The 22,178-nt window shown below is 42.8% G+C and overlaps 1 protein-coding gene across 3 annotated transcripts in view; it reads right to left on the bottom strand.

Annotated features, from left to right (window-relative positions):
- The window catches only part of PRIMA1 (proline rich membrane anchor 1), a 47,645-nt gene extending 42,330 nt beyond the window's left edge, over positions 1 to 5,315 (bottom strand). For all 3 annotated transcript variants that reach the window (XR_011903764.1, XM_072338434.1, XM_072338433.1), the window contains exon 1: positions 4,959 to 5,315. Coding sequence is in view for 2 of the 3 variants with exons in the window: in XM_072338434.1 (XP_072194535.1) it covers positions 4,959 to 5,051 (93 nt within the window). In the remaining variant the exon portion in view is untranslated. The remainder of the gene's footprint in view (positions 1 to 4,958) is intronic.
- Positions 5,316 to 22,178: the final 16,863 nt, after the last annotated feature.

The raw sequence follows: 22,178 nt of genomic DNA, 5'->3' as shown, positions 1-22,178 counted from the left end.
TGAAGCTGAAGAGAAGGCACTGCAGAACCCAAGTGTAATCATTGCTGAACCCACATGTAGGCACTGCTTGGCACTGGCCAATGATTTAGCCAGGATGCATACATTCAGCACTGTGATCTAGTCATGACAAAGAGCACATGTTAATACATATTTTTCTTACCAGAAATAATATTTATACTGTAAGTAGGGATATTCAGCTACTGTAAAATTCCTAATGTAATGCTACAAAATGAAAAGGAGTATGTGCTTATTGAAAAGGGAATCTGTGGGGTACTGAAGGAGCCTCTGTCGCAGGGGTTAGAGTCCTTAGGGGTCTCTAAGTCAACTTTTTTTTGAAAGGATTCAAACTCAGATGGAAAATATGGGATACTCACTGAAGCTAAGGAAAATCACAGGAACATTCAGCTGTTGCCTTGTAAACATGACCTTAGGAGGGTTATAACCCTAATAGTTTTTCCCTAATATCACCCTCCTTACTCAGCTCTCTTCCATGGCATGTTGGGCAGCACACAGCGAACGTCTCACTCCAGCCTCTCTGGCCTGTTTCAGACAGCCCCTTCTGCCCTGTTGCCTGTCTTCAGGGTCACTTAGGGCTCACAGAACCACATAAAAATTCCCTTCCCTAGACAGCTTTGGGACAGAGCCCATCTTGTGGTGCAGTGAAGCACACAGGCCTTTCATGTATTCCTGGCAAAAAAAAAGAGATGTGGGCAATAAAAACAACATCACCGCACCAAGGACATGTTCACGTGTGTAGGAGGTTTCTAAATGCAGAAAGATGCATTGCTCTGGCCTCAGGGAAATAGAGGTAGGGCTTTGTTGATTAAATATTACAGAGAGAGAAGAAAAGAATAGGAAGAGCTACGCGTAGCTGAGGCACAGGTCAGGAGGATCAGTTGTTTAAACAGCATGTCAACATCTATTACCAAACATAGGGAGAGACAAATTCAGCACAAGTGCTTTCCAACTTTCCCTCCACTGCCAGGTAACAGTATGAGGCTGGTTAGAGACCATCCCAGACAGCTTCCAGGAACTTACACAAACTCTCTGAATGCTCTAATGAATCAAAGTGACTTGGCTTCATAATCCCTCAGAGCTGGTAATAAATCTGTCTGCTAAGTAGGTGCATTTATTTTTAACATAAGTGATCACAGGCAGCAGAATATTCTCGCTGCACCACTTTGGCTCCCGTGGGGCTGTCTGTGAACTGGACCAGGGTGCCAGTGGCTCACCCAGAAGAAGGGCACCCCGGGCACTCTGAGGTGGGACCCATGGGGCAGCACCTGCAGCCCTCACGCAGCAGGTGAGGCAGCATCACTCTGCCAGCATCAACTGCTGATCAGGCAGCAATGTCAACCCTCAGCTCTAATTACCACTCCCTTCTTGGTTCTCTGGATGAGAAACCCTATGGCTCCCTACTGTCTCACAGGAGCCAGTAAAGTGGGAGAGAACAGAACCAGGGTAGAATACCATTCAGCAGTCTTGGAGCCAACCTCATACACAGACCAGAAGTAGCTTTGTGTGTATGAGTCTGAACATGGTGCTGGTATGGAAGAGATACACTGAAATACTGCTCTAACTTAATATCAACCAGAAACAAAAGGCTTGCTCAATCTTTTTTTAGACTATTGACTGCTTTCAAATCCCTGGAGGCTCTTCTACCTTTGACTGATAATAGAGTGTCCTCAGAAACCAGTGTGTATTTTTCTCAATTACTTGGCAGACAAGATTAACCCTATGCATGTCCAACCGCTCTCTGCTCCTGTATACTTTTTTGATAACATTTCTGAAAAAAAGAGTTGCTTGGTCTCCACATATCTCACTCTGAACCATCTATTGAGATTCCTCACAGTGATTCTGAAAGCTTGGGAAAGAACCGAAATTTGACAGCATTGGCTTTGACACCTATTTGGTTCTCTTCCCTTTTCACTTGATACAATGGCCAGTTGATGGAAAGATACCTACTGGAACATAGATTTTGCTTTCAAGGGTTGGTAAAGAACAAGAATATTGTAAGTTGGCTGAAATCTGTCAGGAAAAGGAAAGACATAAGTTGAGGCTGTGGCCTTGAGGAGCAGAGAAATGCTCAAGGACTGCTGCAAGAAGATTAACTAATGGTAGCAAGATAGATTTGGAAAAAAAAGAAGACATTTGGCTTGTTCTCAAGAAAAAAGAAAACAACCCACAGTATTGCTGTCTATTAGCCTTCTTATGAAAGGAATGAAAAATATTACTTGTATCTTGTAAAGGTAAGCAGAACAAATCACTAGGAAATAAGCTTTGGGGAAAAACTCCATCCTCCTGGAGGATGGCAAAATAAATTACTCCACATTTCTTTACCACAATCTGTAATTCAAGGTAAGCTGCTTTTATGGGAGCTGGCAGGAGAAAAACAGGTCCACTGAGAAAGCCCCATCCCTCTTTGGCCTGCCCTGCTAATGAACACCCACGCGGAGCCCTGGAGAGGAGTTGGCTCTGGACCCTGGTCATGCTCCCCACTATTCTGCCACACTCTCCGGTCTTGGTGCTGTAAGCACCATGGACATTTTTCCTTGGCACTTGGCTGCTTGTCTGGCCATTTGTCAGCTTGGGCTCATGTGCTGCCTGGCCTTCAAGGGGGGTGCAATTTTTTTTAATCATACTTTGAAAATAAGTAGAGATTTGATGTTACCATTTTGTACCTTTGATATCAATATGCTTTGCAAAAATGCAAATGTTTTTAAGTACTCGTGGCAATGAAAACCTGATCCACAAATGCCCAGGGAAAAGCAAGCAAAAAGTGGAAAATGTTGGTTTCTTTTTGTAGTTTCTCAGTGAAAATCAGTATCTGTCACATTTCTGCTTAGTCCAAGACTTCCTGCAGAAGCAGTGGGCCCAGTCCTGCCTTGTGCAGGGTGGGAGAACCAATCTGCGTGTGGCCAGAGGAGCTCAGTACTCCAGTAGAGTCCTGCAGGGCTGCAGCAGTCCATGAGCATGCTTTACAAAGTGGGGTAGGAAGAGTGGATCAGTACAGTCTCCTGACCGTGGCTCTCTGGTGACTGTGAACCAGAAAATGGGAGGAAAGCTTGAAAAGAGAAGAGCCACTGAGACCTCTAAGATCCTGCTGAGGTGGTGAGAGCTTTGCCTCTTGGAACCAGTCTACAGAGATGAGATCTCAACAACGCCGTGTAAATCCCAGAGCGGCTCTGCATAATTCACATCACAGTTAATCCAAATCCATGTTTATAAAACCAGAAAAGACGTGACACTACCATTTATCACTGCACATACTGATACATTTTTTAAATTATGTCTAAAACTTCAGACAGAATCATGCCTTTCTTCCTGTCGTGTTGGCTATTAGGCTGAGAAAAACATATATATTCATGCATACCTATTGTAATAATGCTACTCTTCTAATTTGTATCTGACTGATTCCGTTAAGTGCCTTGAGGCAGGGCCCAAGGAAGGAACACCAGGTCATGAAGGAGGCCAGAGGCACGGACACAGGTCAGAGCACGGCTGATGGATAGAGAAGGGCTGTGAGAAGTGAGAAACTGCAATGGCTGCTTTGGATAGAGTAGGGATACATTGGGACCCCTGGGTCAATCATCCTCAAAGGAAGACTGATGATAAGAGCAATGGTTACAGCTCAACATGGGGAAGGGAACCGTGGGAGAGATTCAAAGAGGAGTGAGATCCAATCCCAGCATGTTGATGCGCTGGCGAGCGTTCTGCACCATCCTTCTCTCTGGTACTTGCCAGGGTGTCCTGGGATACATCTGTGTTTGGGCAAAAAGCAAAAGTCTTGCTGATTGCCCTTACACAGAGCAGCAGACAAACACTGATGAAGAACTGGACAGCAAAGCTTTGCAAGGGAAGTCTGGACCCCTTGGCTTTTGCAGTTCTCAGAGACTGTTTCAACTGTTATAAATGTAAGTACTATGGAAAGATTGCCCCTGGTCACTTAAGTAGTTTACCATTAAGATGTTTATGCAAGACATTTTTATTTTTTTTTGTCTGCTTGACTGATGGACTGATTACAGAAGAGGGATTTTGGGAGGCATCTCTTCTTGCACAATTGCATTTCCCTTATAAAATGCAGCTACAGCTTTGCCTTACAGCCAGCAACCTGCACACCTGAACAGGACAGCAGCAGGGTAATGCAGGCTGAGATCTTTATGATGGAGGAATTAGTTTGAAAGATGTTGGTTTTGCCGTGTTTCTGCTCATTTTAATCTGTAAGGTGCACAGATCTTCTTTGTCACTCACAGGCAGACACGAGATGCTGAAACATCTCTGTTTAATCTCCGGGGAGTCACTAAGTTTAGAACAAGGAGTGAAAGATGCAGAGTCTCCACCGTGTTTTCACCAAGAAACTGCAATTGTGCTGTTCTTGAACAGCACTCAGCTGCCTCATCACTCACTCGGCTGAAGACATATATTATAAATAAACTTTAAAATACCCAAGTGACGCATTCGAATCGAGCTGTGTCTCTGCTCTGCTCCCCGAGCTGGACGGGCGCTCTCCCTCCCGACACACTCCTGCCCATCGGGCACCTTCCAGCTCACCCCACACCACCACCAAGGTCACCCACCGACACCCGGCGCGGAGTTGGAAAACCTTGATTTGAGGCTTAAGCAAACAGCCCTCAGATCGCAACCAACACCAAAACCCCACGGCGAAACATTCCCAAAAATAAGCCCTCCGGAGCACCGCTTCTTCCTTCCGTGCATGTCGCCACCGAAACGCGCTCGCTCAAGAAACTCCGCTCCGCCTCGCTCCGACCACAGCAAGTTGGGCGCTCCCGGGGCTCGAGGCGGGCCCTGCCGCTCCCTCACCCCCTCGGTCCCGCAGCCCGAGCCGTGCCGTGCCCAACAGAGCCGCGGATTCCCCCGCCCGGGGACCACCGCCCACCGGCTCCGCGGCGCCGCCCGGGGCTCTGCCCGTCGTCCCCGGCCCCTGAGCGAGGCCCTACCTGGACGGAGCCCCAGAGCGGGTGGAGGGCACAGTGCAGCAGCAGGGAGGGCCAGCAGCAGCGGAGCAGTCCCAGCAGCTCCCGGAGCAGCATCCCTCCTGGGCGGGCGGGGGCGCGGGCTCCGGGCGATCTGGGGACGGAGCAGAGCGAGCCGGCGGTACAGGCGTTGGCTCGCACCCATCCCCGGAGCGCGACTGTCCCAACTTTAATTCTGGAGGAGAGGGAGGGAAAGAGGGAGGGAAGGAAAGAGGGAGGGAGGCAGGAGGTGGGCGGGTGGGGAGGGGAAGGGGTGGTCGGGAAAACCCAGCGCCCTGCCCGGCGCTGCTCCCCCAGGCCTCCGCCCTCCGCGCCCGCCGCTCCGTGCCCGCCCCTCCGGCTCCCCCCACCGGGGCGCTCCGGAGCCGCCGCTCGCAGCTCGGCCCGGTTGGGAGGAAAAAGTTTGCAGGGGGAAGGGACCGGAGCCGGCGAGGAGAGGCGGGGGAGCGGCGTGGCGCGGCGCGGGGGTGGCACCGACCCCGCGCCCGCCGGCGCTGCTGCTGCAGCGATTTTTCAATCCCACGGAACGGTCCCTGCGCGCCCGGTGCCCGCTGAGCTGTTCCATGCCAGCGCTCCTCCCGTCGGCAGCCGGGCTCTGCTCCGCGGGGAACCCGTAGCTGGTGTGGCCCTCGGTCCCACTCTGCAGCCATGTATGGTGGGGCTTTTTAATCTATTTATTTTTTCTCTCTCTCTTTTAATTAAAAATAATAATAATAATAATAAATTGTTTTAAAATTGTCTTTCTGTTTGTTTGTTTTTGTTTTTCTTTATTTCTCAATTTATTTCTTTATTGTCCTAGAGTGATACTAAGGATTGTCCTGTTGTCAGCTCAGTATCCCCAGCCTGGTGTCCATGGGATGTCACAAGGAGTATGATTCCCTGTGCTGGTGTTTCTGTGCAATAATGCAGCACCTGGAAATAACAGCACTTGTGAGGATGTGGATAAGGAGCCCCCTGATATCATGGCTCAACAGGAAGGAGGCAGGCCAGAAAATCAAAGATGAAGAAGGTTTTGCTTGTGATGAAGCAATTAAAACCTCAGTGACTGATAGCCATGGCAGCTGGTTGGGCATGCACCAGGATGTTCATAAGTGTCTGCTGTTGAGTTGGTGGGACAGTCCTGTTTTCAGTGTTTTGAATGAACTAAAACAAGTGGGTTCAAATGAAGTGTTGGGCTCAAGATTTATGTTTCATACTTGGAGATGAATGGGATTTAGATATGGATTTTACTTTTTTTCCCTCTATTTCTTGCACCCACTGGTCTGGGTTTCACAAGCTCATTAAAATCTGCCCAGTAAAGCAGGAATGAAAATATGCCAATGCATGGATAAAAGTCTCTTTCCATGCCACCAAATCTTCATTCATTTCAATCCCAAAGTACACCATTTTCAGTGTCGGGGCTCAGCAACATCCTACAAATGAGAACAACATTGTGGAATTCAACACAGTGATACCTGACTTGAACTCAGTCCATCGTGGCTGGCCAGTTATTTTAAAATCCCTTTCTCATATGTTTGTAAAGGCCAAGTGCGGCCAGACTGACATCACGACGTTGGGTGCAGGCAGTAACTGTGCGGCAAATATATCTTCTGTAATGATTCTGAAAAAAGATGGCATCCTTTTTCTGTAAGTCTACTGTGTAACATGCAGTGCTTAATATACTGTGCTCATTCAATTATAGTCTTACTGAGCTGGAGTCACAAGAGGCAGCAAAGCTTTTCAGGCTTTCTGGTGATTTCCTGAAGGTATTTCAGCACTTGGTCACAGTACAGAACATAATAAATTGCACCATCTGTATACATACTCCTTGGTTCCTGACAGAATGAGAGATAAGGCTTTAGGCGTTGTATGCCAAAAAAAACACACAACACAGATTTCTTTTCTTTCAGTGTTTACAATGCCTTAATGTCAGAGAACTGTGGATTTTCCTGCCCTTAGCAATTGCCCAAGTGCCCAGCCCTAAATGTTGTTCCTTCTGCCCATAGACAACTCAGGGAACTGAGGAGATGGGGCCATGCTCTGCCCTCATTTGCACATTAGTGGATGCCATCACAGAGCTTGTTCCCACAAACAATCTCTGGCCCAAGTACTCAGCACCTTTCCTCTTTGTGCTGGTAGTTAACAGCTCCTTGAGCAAAACTATTGGTCTGATTTACATGAATTCAAGGTTTGGCTCCCGTCATGCAAACACCACGTAACATATTTCTCATTAGACTGGATGCCTGAAGAAAGAGCTGAGTACATGCCTTGTACTTGCTCACTCAGTACTAGAGCTTTTTATTAATTTCACTTACTTCAATTCTGTAGTTTCTATGGAGAAAAAATAGCATCCAGGAATTTTCCCACTTAGAAGGAAGATAAATGACATAGTGCTTGCAAGACTGCAGGCTGTGGCTCAACAACAGGCTTGAAATATGTTTTCCTTAATAAGCAAGTGTTTTATATCACTGGGTCTGGTGCAAAGAAAAATATGGTGACTGGCCTGCAGCAGCCACACTGCTGTAGTGTTGAGATGGGTATTTGCTGTGGGTACAAACTCAGAACCAGAACCTGCATTTCTTGAGTTGTGACCCTACTGCTAGCCACAGCTGCTGTTACCTTGAACACATTTTTAACATTATCTACATCAGGTTCCCTCCCTTCTATAGCAGCACATCCAAATCCAGCTGCTGGGAGGCTGAGGCAGGAATGCGATCTTCCAAGGATCTCTCACAGCACAGAAACTAAAAGCAAGGCCAGATCTTTGCTGTTGGGATCAGTACAGGTCTGTGCTCTGGAGAGGAAAGGTACCTTATTAGAGCCATGGCTCAAAATACAGACATAAGCTATTTGAATATATTAGTTTTCAGGACAAAAAAGACCATACAGGCAGATTCAAGTAATGTCTCAAAAAATTTCAGGAAAATGTTAAAAGTTGACACTATGATTGCCATTACATTTTGTCCTTTCAACTTTGGTTCGGTTGTTACAGCAAAGTATTTCTCTTGTTTGCTTTATTATTATTATTATTTTGAAGAACAATCGCTGATTGTCAGAACAATCATGATTAACACTGCAATACGGTAACTACTCAGGAAACATTAGTAAGGGCTGCAACACTGATTAGCTGTACAAACACATTATAGCACTCCTTTCATCTAAGTAGCCGTAATGGTTATAATTGACTCTAAGAGGCTGTTTATTTTGTCAGTACAGATTGAGTTTACAACATGTATTCATGTGTTCAGAGGGCACAGGACAAGGCTCTTGATTTGTCAAAGCTTCAGTGAAATCAACAGACATTCACCTATCTGAGTTCTGGTAGGACTTGTTCCTATGCCTTCAGTTATGTTGGGATGGATTTTTACTGGAGCCAGGAAGAAGTGAAGGGGACCACTTCTCAAGACAGGGTTTTGTGATCAGTCAGGCTGAATAGAATTCTTTTATGTTTTCATTTTGTTTTGTTCTGTTTGCTAATGACATTTCTGGATGCAAATCTATGTACTCAAGAAGAGTTTCAGACCTGGGGAAACACTAGCAAGAACATAACCAAAAGACATTTCAGCACTGGTATTTCAGAGCCTCCTGCTGCCTGAAAGCACTCTCTGACTAATTCTTAGTTTTGAGTCTAGAATACCATCAACAGGCCACTAAATGCACAGCGTCAATATACTTTGAATGCTATATCATGATAAAAATTCTATTCTTCTAAGGACATTTTTATCACTGGGTATATCTAAAGCAGTGCTTTCAGCAGTGGAAAGCAAATGCGTGGTTTGTGGATTTGAAGCCTCTACATAGGAATTCCCACCGATTGAAAAGCTTTTAGGAGTTCATGTATTAACAAAGGTCACAAAAGTGAAAACAGTGGAGGGATTCGCAGTTCTCCAGATACTGCCATCAACCCTTTGAGAGCAGAGGGGGTTGTTCCTAATGATCTCGATTATTTTAAAGAACACGGGGAAAAAGCTTATGCAATAGAACCCCTCTAATTGCATTTACACATACAAATAGCAGAATTGATTTTCAGAAGATCTTTCAGTTGTCCAGTAATTCCTGTTTGTGAGAAAGGATTTCCAAATTTGAGCACATCTAGAGTCAATTTTTAAGTCAGATGATTCTTTCTTCATATGTATATACAGTTAGAGGTTAATGAAATACTAGAAGTGGTTTTTAAAAGTTAAAGGTATCAGACTTTCAAGTCATGTTTGTTTTTTTTTCCTAGAAAAATACAGGTTGGTATAGTACAGGAAGATCTTCAACAAAATCAATGGATCCATGTCAGTTTGAGTGAGGGATGAGTAGGACCAACATGGAAAACAGCATCAAGTGATCTTCAGCTGTTGCACCTTAAGTTATAGGATATCACAGAACTGTGTTGATGGCCAGAAATGCCCCCTGCTATGAATATACATTATGAAAGCCTGCTTTTTTTTTTTTTTTTTTTTTTTTCTCCAGTTTTTTAGCTGTGAAATGCTACATCCGGTGTTAAACAGACATCATGCTACCTCACTTTTGATGACTGGTCACAGTTTGTTCTCTTCATCAAAAAGATGAGTTTAGCAGCATCACTGTTCTTTGTTAATTAATGTAAAGGTAAAATGCATGCAAAAAGTTATTAAAAGTGTCCAGGAAAATCTCAGATTGAGGAAGAGCTTGTATGCTCCCGAACGTGATTGGTTCTTTTTCCAGCTATGTCAATCCCATTACTTCTTATTACTGATATTACATTGCTAGTCCATTGTGGCTATTATAATGAAATCCCTACATCCTGAGTGAACTGCAGGTTGCAGAAATCATTTAAGTGCTATATCAGATTTGCACTCAATATTCACTGCAGCTTAGGTTTCATCTGTTTTTTTTTCAGAAGATTAAATACTCATTATTTGAATGTGTAAAAGATAGCATGGAAGCACTGTCTTCCCATTTAGCTTCGGACTCCATCTGGTTCCCTTGTAAATCCAATGTAAATGGCAGCATTTGTTAGACATTCCCAGGAGAAATCCCTCATCCCCTGTACTGCAGAAATCCAGTGTGGTTGCCTAATACTTTGTGGTCTGTAGCTGCTTCCCTGGAAACTGGTTGGCTGGATATTAAGGAGTTACCAAACCTTACTAACCCATTGCAAAGCACCTCTTTGTAGACTCCATGCTAGCACAAAAGATGTGTTTCATGCTATCCATGAGGTAGTTATGGATAAAGAATAAAATGAGAACCATCATGGCATAGGCTGTTGTGAAAATGCATGGGGGACAAGGATGAGACCGAGTAAGCTTACAAAATATAAGTAGTTCCAGCTGAAGAAAGGAAAAAAGTCCTATCAGCTCTCTCAGATTCCTTTTTATTCCCCCTGCTAGTAGAAATCTGCATACCTTTCGTTCTAATCATTCTATTGTTGTTTAATTAGTATTTCTGACTGACCAAATTAAAATAAAACTGAAGTCTTTTTTTGACAGTCTCTTAAGTGAACCCCAGAATCTTCCCCAAAACCACAAGTCCAAGAGTTTCTATCCACCTTATAAGTATGACTGAATTGTTCTGGTAACTAAAATCATTGTATTTACATTGGAGGTGTTTCATCTAAAAATACTTGAAAGATGTTCCAATTCCCAGAGCACTGCTTTTCCTTCTTCCCTCTCTCTCTCACCTCTTACCTCTAACAAACATGATAATCAGTCTGAAGAATTGGGAACCAGATTCTGAAGAGCTTTCACATCTCAGATGTGGTTCTTCCAGCATTTGTGGCTGTGGCCACTAAAACCATCTGGATTCATGTCTGGATTCCAAACTATGAGGATGACTTGATCTGAGCACTCAGATGAGAGGCTGAATAACATGGCACAAAATCCTCAGAGCAGATGAGATGCAAGACAGTGGAGGAGAGCTGATTCCTACCAGCTGTGTTTTAATTGTGCTGCTGTGTGAGATCTGGAAATAGTCCAAGGAGAGCTTCTCGGGCAGGATTGCTCCAGACACAAGGCAGCAGGAGACTTAGCAGTCAATAGAGTATAATAAAGCCCTGGAGCCCAGCAGTTCTCTCTATTTGTGAGCATACTGCTCACACAGAAAGCAGGAGTACAACGTGCTGGCTCGCTGATTCCAGGCCCTAAGGGGTCTGCATGATAATATAAACTGCACAAAAAGCTTGAATAATGCATGACATTATTCAATAATTCATAAAAGTCATCAGCAACACTCAACTGAAAAATGCATTTGTAAATAGTTTCTCAACACTGTTTTCTTTCTGCTTATTATTTTGGTCAGTGGGATTGGTCCTTCCATTTTGATTTAGCACCTCTCCTTGTATTTGTGTAGGGAGACATGGAAATGAAGGATTCACACTCTGTCAGGCAATTGCTACTTCCATTAGAAGTGAGTAGAAAGAACAGAAATCTGCTATAGGAAGCCAAGCGGATGACTTGGCCAGGAAGCAGTTAATGTGATGATATGGAGGGAGGAAGCAACTGCATTCAGTGGGGAGCTGAGCAACAAGTTGCTGTGTGAAGGAAAGGATGGAAATCGTTCTTGGTGCTTTGCCTCCCAGAGTTCTTCTCCTGTCACTGCGCACCAGGCCCATATCTTGTGGAGACTGAATGTGACAATCCTGTGCCAATTGTGCTGGTCCATTCCCTTACCTGCAAATTAATTGGTAGTGCAGGGGGGTCTAAGAGCAACAGCCTGTGGATGGTCACTGACAGGAGCAAAACACTGATAGAAACACATCCCATTATTTTTGTTTTTCTTCACTTACCCATAAGATCCATGGTGGATATTTGTAAAGATCAATTATGCTGTTCCTTTAGTAATACATCCAGCAAATGTGGCATCTATTGTCATGAGAAAGATGTGGTGTACAGTCTTGCGGCCTGACATTTGTTAGTGTCAGGGAAAGAAAAATGGGGTTGTGCCAATGTCTAACACAGAATTTTGGTGAATATTTTATACTGGCCAAGGTTAGGAGTTAAAAGCCAGACACTGAATGTCTCTGATTGTAATGGGCCCATCTGTCTCACAACAATGGCTATTGATCAGGTTATTAGTCATAGCTGGTAGCAGGCTATCACAAAGACACCAGTGGCATCAGAACTCACCACTGAGACCTGCTGCAGCTGGATAGCACTAGGGCTAACAGGAGAGTTTCTCTCCAGCATCTGCATGCTGAGAACAAACCTCTGCCTTGGGACAAATGCTGTCAGGTCCCAATGGCAGCAGTGGTAACAGCTCCCACTTCTCCCACCAGTCTCTGTTTAGTGTGTAATATCAGCCTTTGTACAGGTATCAATTCAAAACCAGTACATCTGTTCTCTCCTGAAAAATAACAGTGGTTTTTTTTTTCTGCATCTAGGAAGGAAGGAAGATGCATCAGTTTGTCAGTGGTTTCTAAGCTTTTATGGGTGCAAGACACTGCAGGATGCTGTTATAATGTCTTAGACTGTGCCGTCCTGAGGTGTCTGGGGGCATGGCTGTTTGGGACATGGGCTGGCTATCAAAAATCCACACGCACACATCACCTGAAAGACTCCCACCTTCTTTGAACAGAAGAGAGCCAGACATACAGGTCTTTCAGAACCAGCTACTGTAGCAATCCTTGTTTGGCCTTTGAAGACCACAGATGAAAACTGCTATGGAAGTTCATCAGCTGACATTATAAAAGGTTTTAGGAACTAAGGTAGTAGAAAATGTTTTACTTTCCTCGGCACCAACCATGTATGTGTTGCTAAAGCAGACAGTAACCAGTAGGTTACCATTGCCCACTCTGGCCATTTTCTAATATGAGAAGACATTTTTCTGGGAGCAAGGCCCACCACAGCAGCAGGTGTAGCAGAAATGCCAAGTCACTGCCTGAACCAGTGATTGAACACCTGGTGGGGAGGCAGAGATGACTCAGGGGAGCTCAGGTGCATGAAGTATGCCTGAGTGACCAGAAGAGATAGAGCCAGGATCCACCTCCTCCCAGACCTCACTTAAAGGTTGACAGGGGATGAGTGAGGGTATCCCTCTGGAGCTTCCCCCTGTGCCTACCTGGGTTCTTCCAAAAGTAAGTAGCTTGCTTCTTCTTTTTTCCTTTCTCTTACCCCCTCATTGTTTCTACTTCCATAGTTTCTGTGCTTGGGCTTATCTTCACTTGCTGCAGCTTGGAACTCTGCTACCCTGTTGTCATTGTTGTGTTTTTCATCACATTATCCAATTACAGTAGGTCTGGTGGCATAAGTATTTTAAAGATTTTTTTTTTTTTTTTTTTAGCTAGACATAAAGGAAGAGAAAATATGCATTTAGAAAATAGTGACTCTAAGGCAAAGAAACTAATTGAAATACTTTACCTTTAGCCTCTGTTATGGACATCTTTATGAAGCCAAACACAAATTACAGTGCCTGTAAGTTTTTACATTACAGGTGTTGCTATAACTCCAAATTATTGCCCCGATAGAACCTAAGTCAAATGATGTGTGTGCTAGGTAAAAGATAAAAGCTTTCTGGTAGTCTGTAGTTCCAGCTGGAGAATATCCACTTCAGAGTCTGCTTGCAGACTTTCACCAAACTGGGAGCTCTCAGGATGTCCCAGGAAGGTGGTACCTAAGGCATCTATTGCCAAATCTCCTAATGTTGATGCCAGCACTCTGTTCCATGCACGCTTATGTGCTCTTTCTTACTCAACTCCAGAGATGGTTCACGTCCAATAAAAATCTAGTCACCTTTACTTTCAAGAGTCACAGCTTCCCATCATTTCTGCTCAGCCTGTGTCAAAAGGCATAAACTAAAATGCTGCAAGATTACTGTGCTCTTTTTGAGGGAGAGGCTTTCATTTTGTGATGACAGTTGGGCCCTGTGATGTTTTCACTGCCACTAATGGTATTTGACTAGTGAGGAAATTTTCAGTATGTTTTACTGTTAACAACGTATCTGTTTGGTATTGTCTTGTAGGCCCTGTGATATAATTAAACACTGACATGTGGCACTTCCCATGTTGATGATTCCACCTTTCCCCCCCTTTCCTCTTCTTCCTATTTGAAAGTCCAACCTCCTTTTACTGTTATGCCTCTAATGACACTTCCCATGTCCTTTAGCTCCAGAGTGCATCACCACCCACCAGCTGTTGACTTGGAAAGAAATACAACCAGAGCCCCTCTGTTAGGCTCATCTTATTTTGTATTCATTTCAGTGCCTCTCAAGCATTTTGAGATCCTCTGATGAAAGTCATTGCATAAATGCAAAGCATTGTATTGTTAAAACTGTAAATCATGACAGACTTTGAATACATACTTCTTGTGATTCAGTCATGAATCACAATTTGCATATAATATTTTCCTGTGCTCAACGTATTCTTATTTAATCCTTCTGCCTCGTGCTGCTCTAATAACTTTTAGCCTGAATTACAGAAGCTGCTGTGGATCACCTTGCTGTAAAGCTGGTGATGAGTAAGCTTGGTACACCTGTAGGCTGCAATAGTTGACAATTGTCTGTAATGAGCAGGGAGGAAACCCATCATTAGAGGAAGCATTTCTGTTTATGAAGAAGTGCAAGCATTTTGCTTTCTTTTACCCGAAGCTATAGTAGCTATTTATGTATCTGTCTAATCTGAATACTATTTCTTTGTGCTTATTACTGCAGTGCTGAAGGGTAAGCTCATACTGGGGCTTCACTTAATGAGAGCATGGGTAAATGCTGGAAGACAGACAGTGCTGCCTTAGTACTCTTATGTAGACTTAAGGAGCAGAGCAAGCACCTGGTGAGAGGGTATCAAATGGTACAGGAGTTGAGGAAGAAGTGATAAGCAATTCTCCTTTGGAGTATCTTCTTTTGCAAAGAACAGCTTAATTATTGGAAACATTGTCGTTTATCTGCCCAGCTGTGGTTTGATTTTCCCTAAAGGAACTGATCGGGGAGAGTGACAGCCCAAAAGAATCCCAGCAAGGGTGAGAAATCTAAGCACCAGTCTGTGTGCTGTAGAGCACTGTCTGGTGAACTGGAAATCCAGGGTACAGATCCACACACTGCACAGGAGTGAAGCTCCTGCTACCTTCATTGCCTTCTTCATTTGGAACCTTCCTGACCAAGAGAAGTCATGTGCTTTCCATAACACTGCTCCCTGTCCTTTAGAAGGTCTTAGTAATGTGTCCTACTAACAGAAAGAAAACAGGCTCCTGAAGATGGTATATCCTGCAGTTCCTTCTGTTGTGGGGAATATCAGTTTGAATGATTTCTTGCTTGACAGAACAAATGTTTATATTTGAGTAAAAGAATTGCCTCAAAACAAAGCTGTTCTATCAGATGCTGGTTTGCCCCATCCCTATCTTGCACCAGGGTTTATTCTTATAATGTTCATTTTTTGCTGGAATAATCCAGCATCAGCTACACTGACAATCCCACACAGAGCTATTTACAGCTGTTAAGAGCTGTTTTGGGTCCCAGAGCAAATGGGCTGGTTCTCTTCCACTTTTTTCCTCTTTCTTCATCCTACGTGTTAACACCTTGCTTAGTGCCAAGTCACAACTGAGATGTGACTCTGGAGCCACAGGGCATTTTCCCCTGCACCGTTTCTGGTGTGCTTTGGAAGTACTGGAGTAGGATTTGCTCTCAGCTAATCAAAGTCTCACCCTCCTCATCTTCCCAAATGTAACTCAGTTATTGGGCTCCTTCCCAAGTAGCTTTTCCAAGCCATTATTGGATCCCATTTCACTGTTTGAATCTGGTAGCTGAACTCATGCTGCCAGATTGGAAAATTAGCCACCATGCAGATGCAGAAAGAGAATAACCACAACTGACTATTTTTTTCCCCTTGCTCAAAGATGTTAGACTCCTTGGATGGATTTTAGGGGTGCACAGCCTGCAGCAAGCACCTGTGTGCAGAAGTTGTGGGCACTCCCACCTCTGCCAGCATCTCCCTCTGCCTCAGTTCAGATATATTTCTGCAGGTAGCTTGAGTGTGGGGGGGAAAAAAGCAAAACAAAACTGATTCCCCTCACAGCTGGTTTTAAGTAGAACAGGTTTCTAAGCAAGTTCTGGCTTTGGTTTGGTTATTTGTGCCCAAAAGCTTTCCCCAGTGTGCTGATCATTTGCTTTCAAGAATGTTTCTGTTTGTGCTATTTCCTTTGTGGACTGAGGGTGGGGTTTAGTGTTTTTCAGATACTCATTCATGCTTCCTTTTCCTTTGTTTAAATTGCACTCGTCTGTCATGTTCATCAATCTGTTGCTTTGCATGCCTCAAAGGTAATAAACTCCTGTGCCCATAAACGCTTCAGTCTGTGACTTCTCTCACGTAAATATGCTCATTAACTTTTCTACAGGATGACTTGCATGAGGAAGATGACATGTGCTCACTGGTAGGAAGATAAGAGCCTGAGGTAATTGGATTAGCTGTAATAGAAAAATGAATGAACTGCAGGAATGGAACTTGTTCATAACTGATTTGGAACACAATATCTGAGTGCTGCAAATCTGATAGCAGTGGCTTTCTAAGTGCATGTATGTAACAGGGAATGAGTGTATCATCTATAGGACTTAGGAGGCTTGTTCTGCAAGATAAATGGAGAGGTATCCTTTGGAAAAGGAGTCCTAAGGAGTATATCTGGTAGAAGAAAACATTAGGTACTGCATTTCATACACATTAAAAACAGGAGCTCCAAAATTCTGAAACAGCAATGTATTCTGCCAAGGGCCGTGTCACCTGTAATGGAGCTGCTGATTTCAAGTCTGCTTTACCCTATTTCAGTTTCATTCAATTTATAGTTGTCTCTGATAATTGAAATCTCAATTTTATTTTCTGTGGGCATGGTGTTCATTTGCTGAGTATTTATTGCTCTGGACACATAGAGAAGATGAATCATTTTTCAAAAGAAAATGTCCCATAGTTTGCTATGAACTCATTCAGTTTGCCTAAAGTCTTCAAGAAATCCTGTATAATCTCTACCTGTGATTAATCTGAGTGCTGTAGAAGCGCAGTAAGCATGTACAAGACAGGTAATAGCACAAGAAGCCAGTTGGTGCTGCCTTCAGGACCATTTAGAACAGCAGCTCCATCCCTTAGCTGTGTGTTCATGTGTGTATTTGGCTTTTGAGCTTTTCAGTCTGTACTGATTGTGACATACTTTTATGCGGAGAATAGTTGTTTAATTTTAATCCCTGCTTACCCCAGCATCCGTTCTCATCTTTTGGGTATTTATGGACATGAAAAATGCTTGCGAAGAAGAGGATACTGTAATATCATTGCTCAGTACATGCACATCTGAGGAATATATCATTTCAGTCTCTCTGTGCTCAGCAGAAAAGTCTGCTGCTTTACCAGATGCGACAAACAGCAAAATACAGGGTGAAGTGCTCTGGTAAGCATCATACATCCAAATCTGTGTGCTTACAGTAAAAGCCGGGAGAGAAAGCTTGTCTTCTCCCCCCTCCCCCCCCTTCCCTTTCAAAATAAAACAGAGCAGAAAGCAGAGCAAGTAGGAGCTGAAATGATAAATTATATGTGACAACATATGGAGTAATTAAGCATCTCTCTAAGTATTTTTATTTTGAATAGCTCAGTGGGAGCTTGGTGGTCTCACCTGGTGTCTTATTAGCACCGCACTGATTGGTGGGCATGCAGCAATGGGGCAGCATTGGCATCCTGGTTAATCACGTCTAGGAAACTGCAGAAAGGACAGAGAAGATACTTCACAAAAGGCAAGCTGAGATGTTGCTGGAAAAAAAGGGGGGAAAAATAAAAAGGATTTGTCTGGTTCCACAGGAGGTGGTCAATAAATCTAATGCTGTTATGGATCAGAGCTATAAGCCAGTTTCCAAATGTTCACAACCATATGTAGCATCTGCCTTATTCGGAAGTTTGATCACAAACAATCCTTGCTGCAAATGAAATGTGGGGTTTTCTCCTGTGTTTCAACTTGCTGGCTTGTTTCATTTGGGATTCTTTCTTGAGACCTTATATTGTATCCTAATGTTTCAGAAAGCTATTTTTGATCAATGTAATCCTTCTGTGGTGCCTAGTGATTTCCCTATATTGAACTGGAAGCTCTTTCATAAGCAGTTCCCAACAGAAATGCTCCTTTTAGCCTTATGTACTACTTGGATCTGTTTCTCAGGGATGGAGTGTTTTTTTTTTTTTTTTTTGTTTTTGTTTTTTTTTTCCCTTTTAATTCTCTTTAAACTACTGACATTAATGCTCTCTATAAAACTTGTTATGGGCTCTGCTCTGTGTTTCACATATACTTGGAATTAAGGAGAATTTATTATCATGTGGTCCTAAAGCAGCTTTTTCATAAGTCTTGAGTACACTCTCCTGTCAGGTGAGTGATTATATATCATAGGAAAAGAAGGCTGTGAAAAGAGATCCAACTGTGAAGAACAGTTAGGAGATAGAAGACTGGGAGGAATTTGCAGCAGAAGAAAAACCACAGCTCCTGCAGAAGGTGGTGCAGATTCTTCTGAGTAGGAGGAGCTGTGACTTGGGAGGTGATCTAGTAATGCTGGACTCTGACAACTGGGGGAGGCAGGATACCTGAGCTCACATGTTACCAAAAGACAGGATTTGGAATCTGGGATTTCAGTTCCATTCAATGGTGATGGGAGACCTTCACAGCAGAAAGCAGATGGGCACACTCAGAGCACCTGACACATAAATGAATATACTGCATGTGTAAATATGCACAGTTCTCTGGAATACATATCATGCTGGAAATGCACCTTCTGAATCAGGCTCTGTTCAGACACATCATAATGGAAATAATCCTGAACCTATTGCATTTTGAATATGCTGGGCTGGCATTTCCACTGCTTCTGAAAGAAATACATAAACAAAGAGGAAGTATTCCATGCATGCCCTTAAAATGATTTTAAAAACCATCACTAGCTGAAGAACCGAGGACTCTGTTTCTCCATGATCCCTACACAAGTAAAATACAAGTATTTGTGTTTTATGGAGGGGGGAGGGGGGGGGATAACAGATTAAAGATATGGGTATTGGAGGGGAAATGCATTTCAGCACAAAAAGAAAAGTTACTCTTAATATTGTCATCCTAAAATCAGTACTACTCACCACAAGCTTGGGACCTTGGAAATTAGAACCTTGAGAATTTCAGCTACTTCAGTGTATGTGTGAATGGATCAATTTTTTTTTTAATATGTGTAACTGCAAATCAAGCCCTTCCATGAATCACAGGCTCAAGTTCTTGTTTGAAGCTAGGTCATTTCATTAGGTTTGACTTCAAAAATGCACATTGCCATGATTAATGTTATAAATAACAACAAAAAAAAATTAAGTTGCTCACTGAAAACATATTATTGAAGGATGTACTTTAAAGGTAAGCAAAATGTAAGAAGGTGGTGTATTTTACAGGTTACACACTTCATTCCCAGGAGAACATTTAACACTGGAACTAACACTAACTAGGCAGTGCAGTCTGCTGGCATGAGCAGGAAAATAAAAGCTGCTAGTTCCAAGGCAGGCTTTATGGGATCCTGAGGGTGATGTTTCACCTCCTTGTTTTTTTTCACCTGTAAAGTAGAGAGAAGAGGAAAAGCAGTTTATGTCTTCTGGGTACTGCCTTAAGTTAGGGTTTGTGGAGTGCTTTGAAGTCTGCAAATGGAGCAGGTGCTAGAGAAGTGTTTAACTTCACTTAAATAATTTTTAATTACTATTTCTTTTCCAACAGGTGTCAGATCCCTGGATCTGGCCTTTCTAACCTTTCCCTTTTCTGGCCTTTGCTTCTGTTTTGCAAAGAGATTGTAAGTCTGCCCACAAAAGGCAGTTGGTGAAGACTCCTTCACTCTATAAAACAGCCATCCTATTTGTTTCTGCTGCAGTTAGGCACATACAGAAATATCCAGCTATTATTGTTATTATTATTTATTATTTTTTAAATTTGAAAGTTAATAGAAGACATTATGGCCCTTCCCAGCTTACAGGCTCCAGCTGTGTTTCCCTTTCCTGACTTTTCATCAACCGTCTACCTTAAGCATTCTGTCTCTCTGAAGCTAAATTGTTGGACTTCATCTTCTGGTAAAATGTATATTAAATTTAGATCTATAAAAAAAACTCTATATCACTGTTTTATGTTTGTATGTATATGACTGTTCATAAAGTAGTAACTGAAAATAGGACAGAACAAGACTCTGATGCAAAGAGCATCCTAATGGAAGGAGGATGGGTTCAAGTGCTCCAGTTTTGTTATCGTGGGGTACAGTACTACTAAACCCTTGTCCTGGCACTGGATGGATCCTCCTTGCTGTTGTTACTGGGGACCTGATGCCCCACTGGAGAACCCTGTGCCTTCCAGGGCATTGCTTTGTCTGGGAACATTTGCATCCCAATGGACCACTTTATATTCCCCTCCTTGGGAAAGGTACTGATAAAGTCTAAATAAAACATTCTTCTGAGATTGATCACTGCTGGCCCTTGTGAAACCCAGACTACTGGGCCATATGCTTTGAGTCTGCTGCCTGTCTGCTAGAAATCACCATTCAGGAAAGTGACAGTCAAATATTTTAGAAAGGTATTATTATTTTTAATACACCGGCATAAGGCTTATAGGTAAGAAAAAGGGAGAAATAATTGCTTAGTACTATGAAGTTCAGGTACAGTTTAGAATACATCTCTATCTCTTAAAGTAGGATAATTTCTATATTGTATATACAGAAGAATAACAAGAAATAAGATTTGCATTTACAGAAACAAATGGCCTTTCTTTTTAGTTGATTCTTGCTTGTAGGAAACCTGTCAACACATTTTGTGAATGTATTTCAGCTTAATTCATCCTGGAAACATTTTAGTGATCAAGTTCTCCTACTGCAGTTCTGGGTCTCTGAGAGACTTTTTTATGCTGGTGCTTAAAGTTATAGGACATGCTTTATGGTCTTAGAGGTAGATGTTCACTCCCCACTCAGTGCAGTTCCAGAATTCAAGAGGGGGACAAGTTTTTGACAAGCTGATCAGGATGTTTTAATGTCAAGGATGGTGTCTTCATGATCCACTGTTGACTGTATGCCCTAGAGAATCAAAGAGGGGGTTTTGGTCCTCAGAAGTCCTGTATGTTGCATGTCTGAGACTTGAAGATCAAAATCATCCATGCATTTTACTGTGAATTGTAAAACAAACAACAAAAACAGAAGCAAAAACAACAAAACAAAAGGAGCTCATGGTTCTTTCTCTCTGTTTCTTTTTGATGGACAAATCCTGACAAGCCTCTATGTCTGTCTTTTGGCATCATCGCACTCAAGTACAGACACTATTTTGGATATCAGACCATTTTGTCTCAATGCCTTCTTTATTGTTCCTGCAAAGCTTTGTAAAATCCAAGCTATCAGCCTGGATGTGCTTTATGTTGATTTGTATTTCTCTGGAGGACAGAGGGTGTGTACATATAAAGGATATAAGGGACTACATTAAGGCAAGATGTAAAAAAATTACACAGCGTTACTGAAAGCAGAGAGTACTTAAAGTACAGTTTGAAAGCATAGTAAATCAGCACTATCCTATATTCAGCATGACTTATTTTTTCCTTTGATATATATTCTACCATCTGACTTACCACCTTAATTCCAATTTTTATTGTATTCCTTTTATTTTCCAGTGCGCTGTGCCAGATTTTGTAGTGTAGATGAAACAGAAGGTCACAGCTTAGACACTTAACAAAGCCCAGAGGTTGCTTGGAAAGACCTGGTTAGTAATTTTGAAGAATATGTCCACAGATTAATAACAGTGAAACAGGTTGATGACTTTAGGGAGCAAGAACATACTGAAGACCAAACCTTGATGCTAATGAATATGTAACCCCTATGTAGATGAACAAGAGTTTTATAATTAACTTCAAAAGGGAGTGGATTAGTCCTCAGACTAGAAAGTCATGATTTAAGAGCCCAAGCTATTGTATATCTGCTCCTCTGTGATGGAACATGCAAAGCAGAAAGATCTGTGTATATACTCTCACTCCATCTGCATCTATCACTTCATGCCCAACATACACTCCAGACAGACTGTATTCTTGCAATGCTGTGGAAAAGAATGGTCTCAGGAGTACATTGGTAAATTTCCCTGAAAAATATGCTTATGTTAAACAAACAAAGAAACAAGAGCAACAATCCCCCACCACACACATGCACACGAAAGACAGAAACCTCTTGCCTCATTCAGTGCCTGTCTATAAATCTTTCTTCCTTGGCAAGGTTATTAAGAACAACTGTCTGAAGTAGTGCTGCTGTTAGTTGAGATTCTTG

This window comes from Excalfactoria chinensis, chromosome 5, assembly GCF_039878825.1.
Source record: "Excalfactoria chinensis isolate bCotChi1 chromosome 5, bCotChi1.hap2, whole genome shotgun sequence".
Classification (NCBI taxonomy): Eukaryota; Metazoa; Chordata; class Aves; order Galliformes; family Phasianidae; genus Excalfactoria; species Excalfactoria chinensis.
Note: the sequence above shows the minus strand (reverse complement) of the source record. Positions and strands in the feature narration are given on the sequence as shown.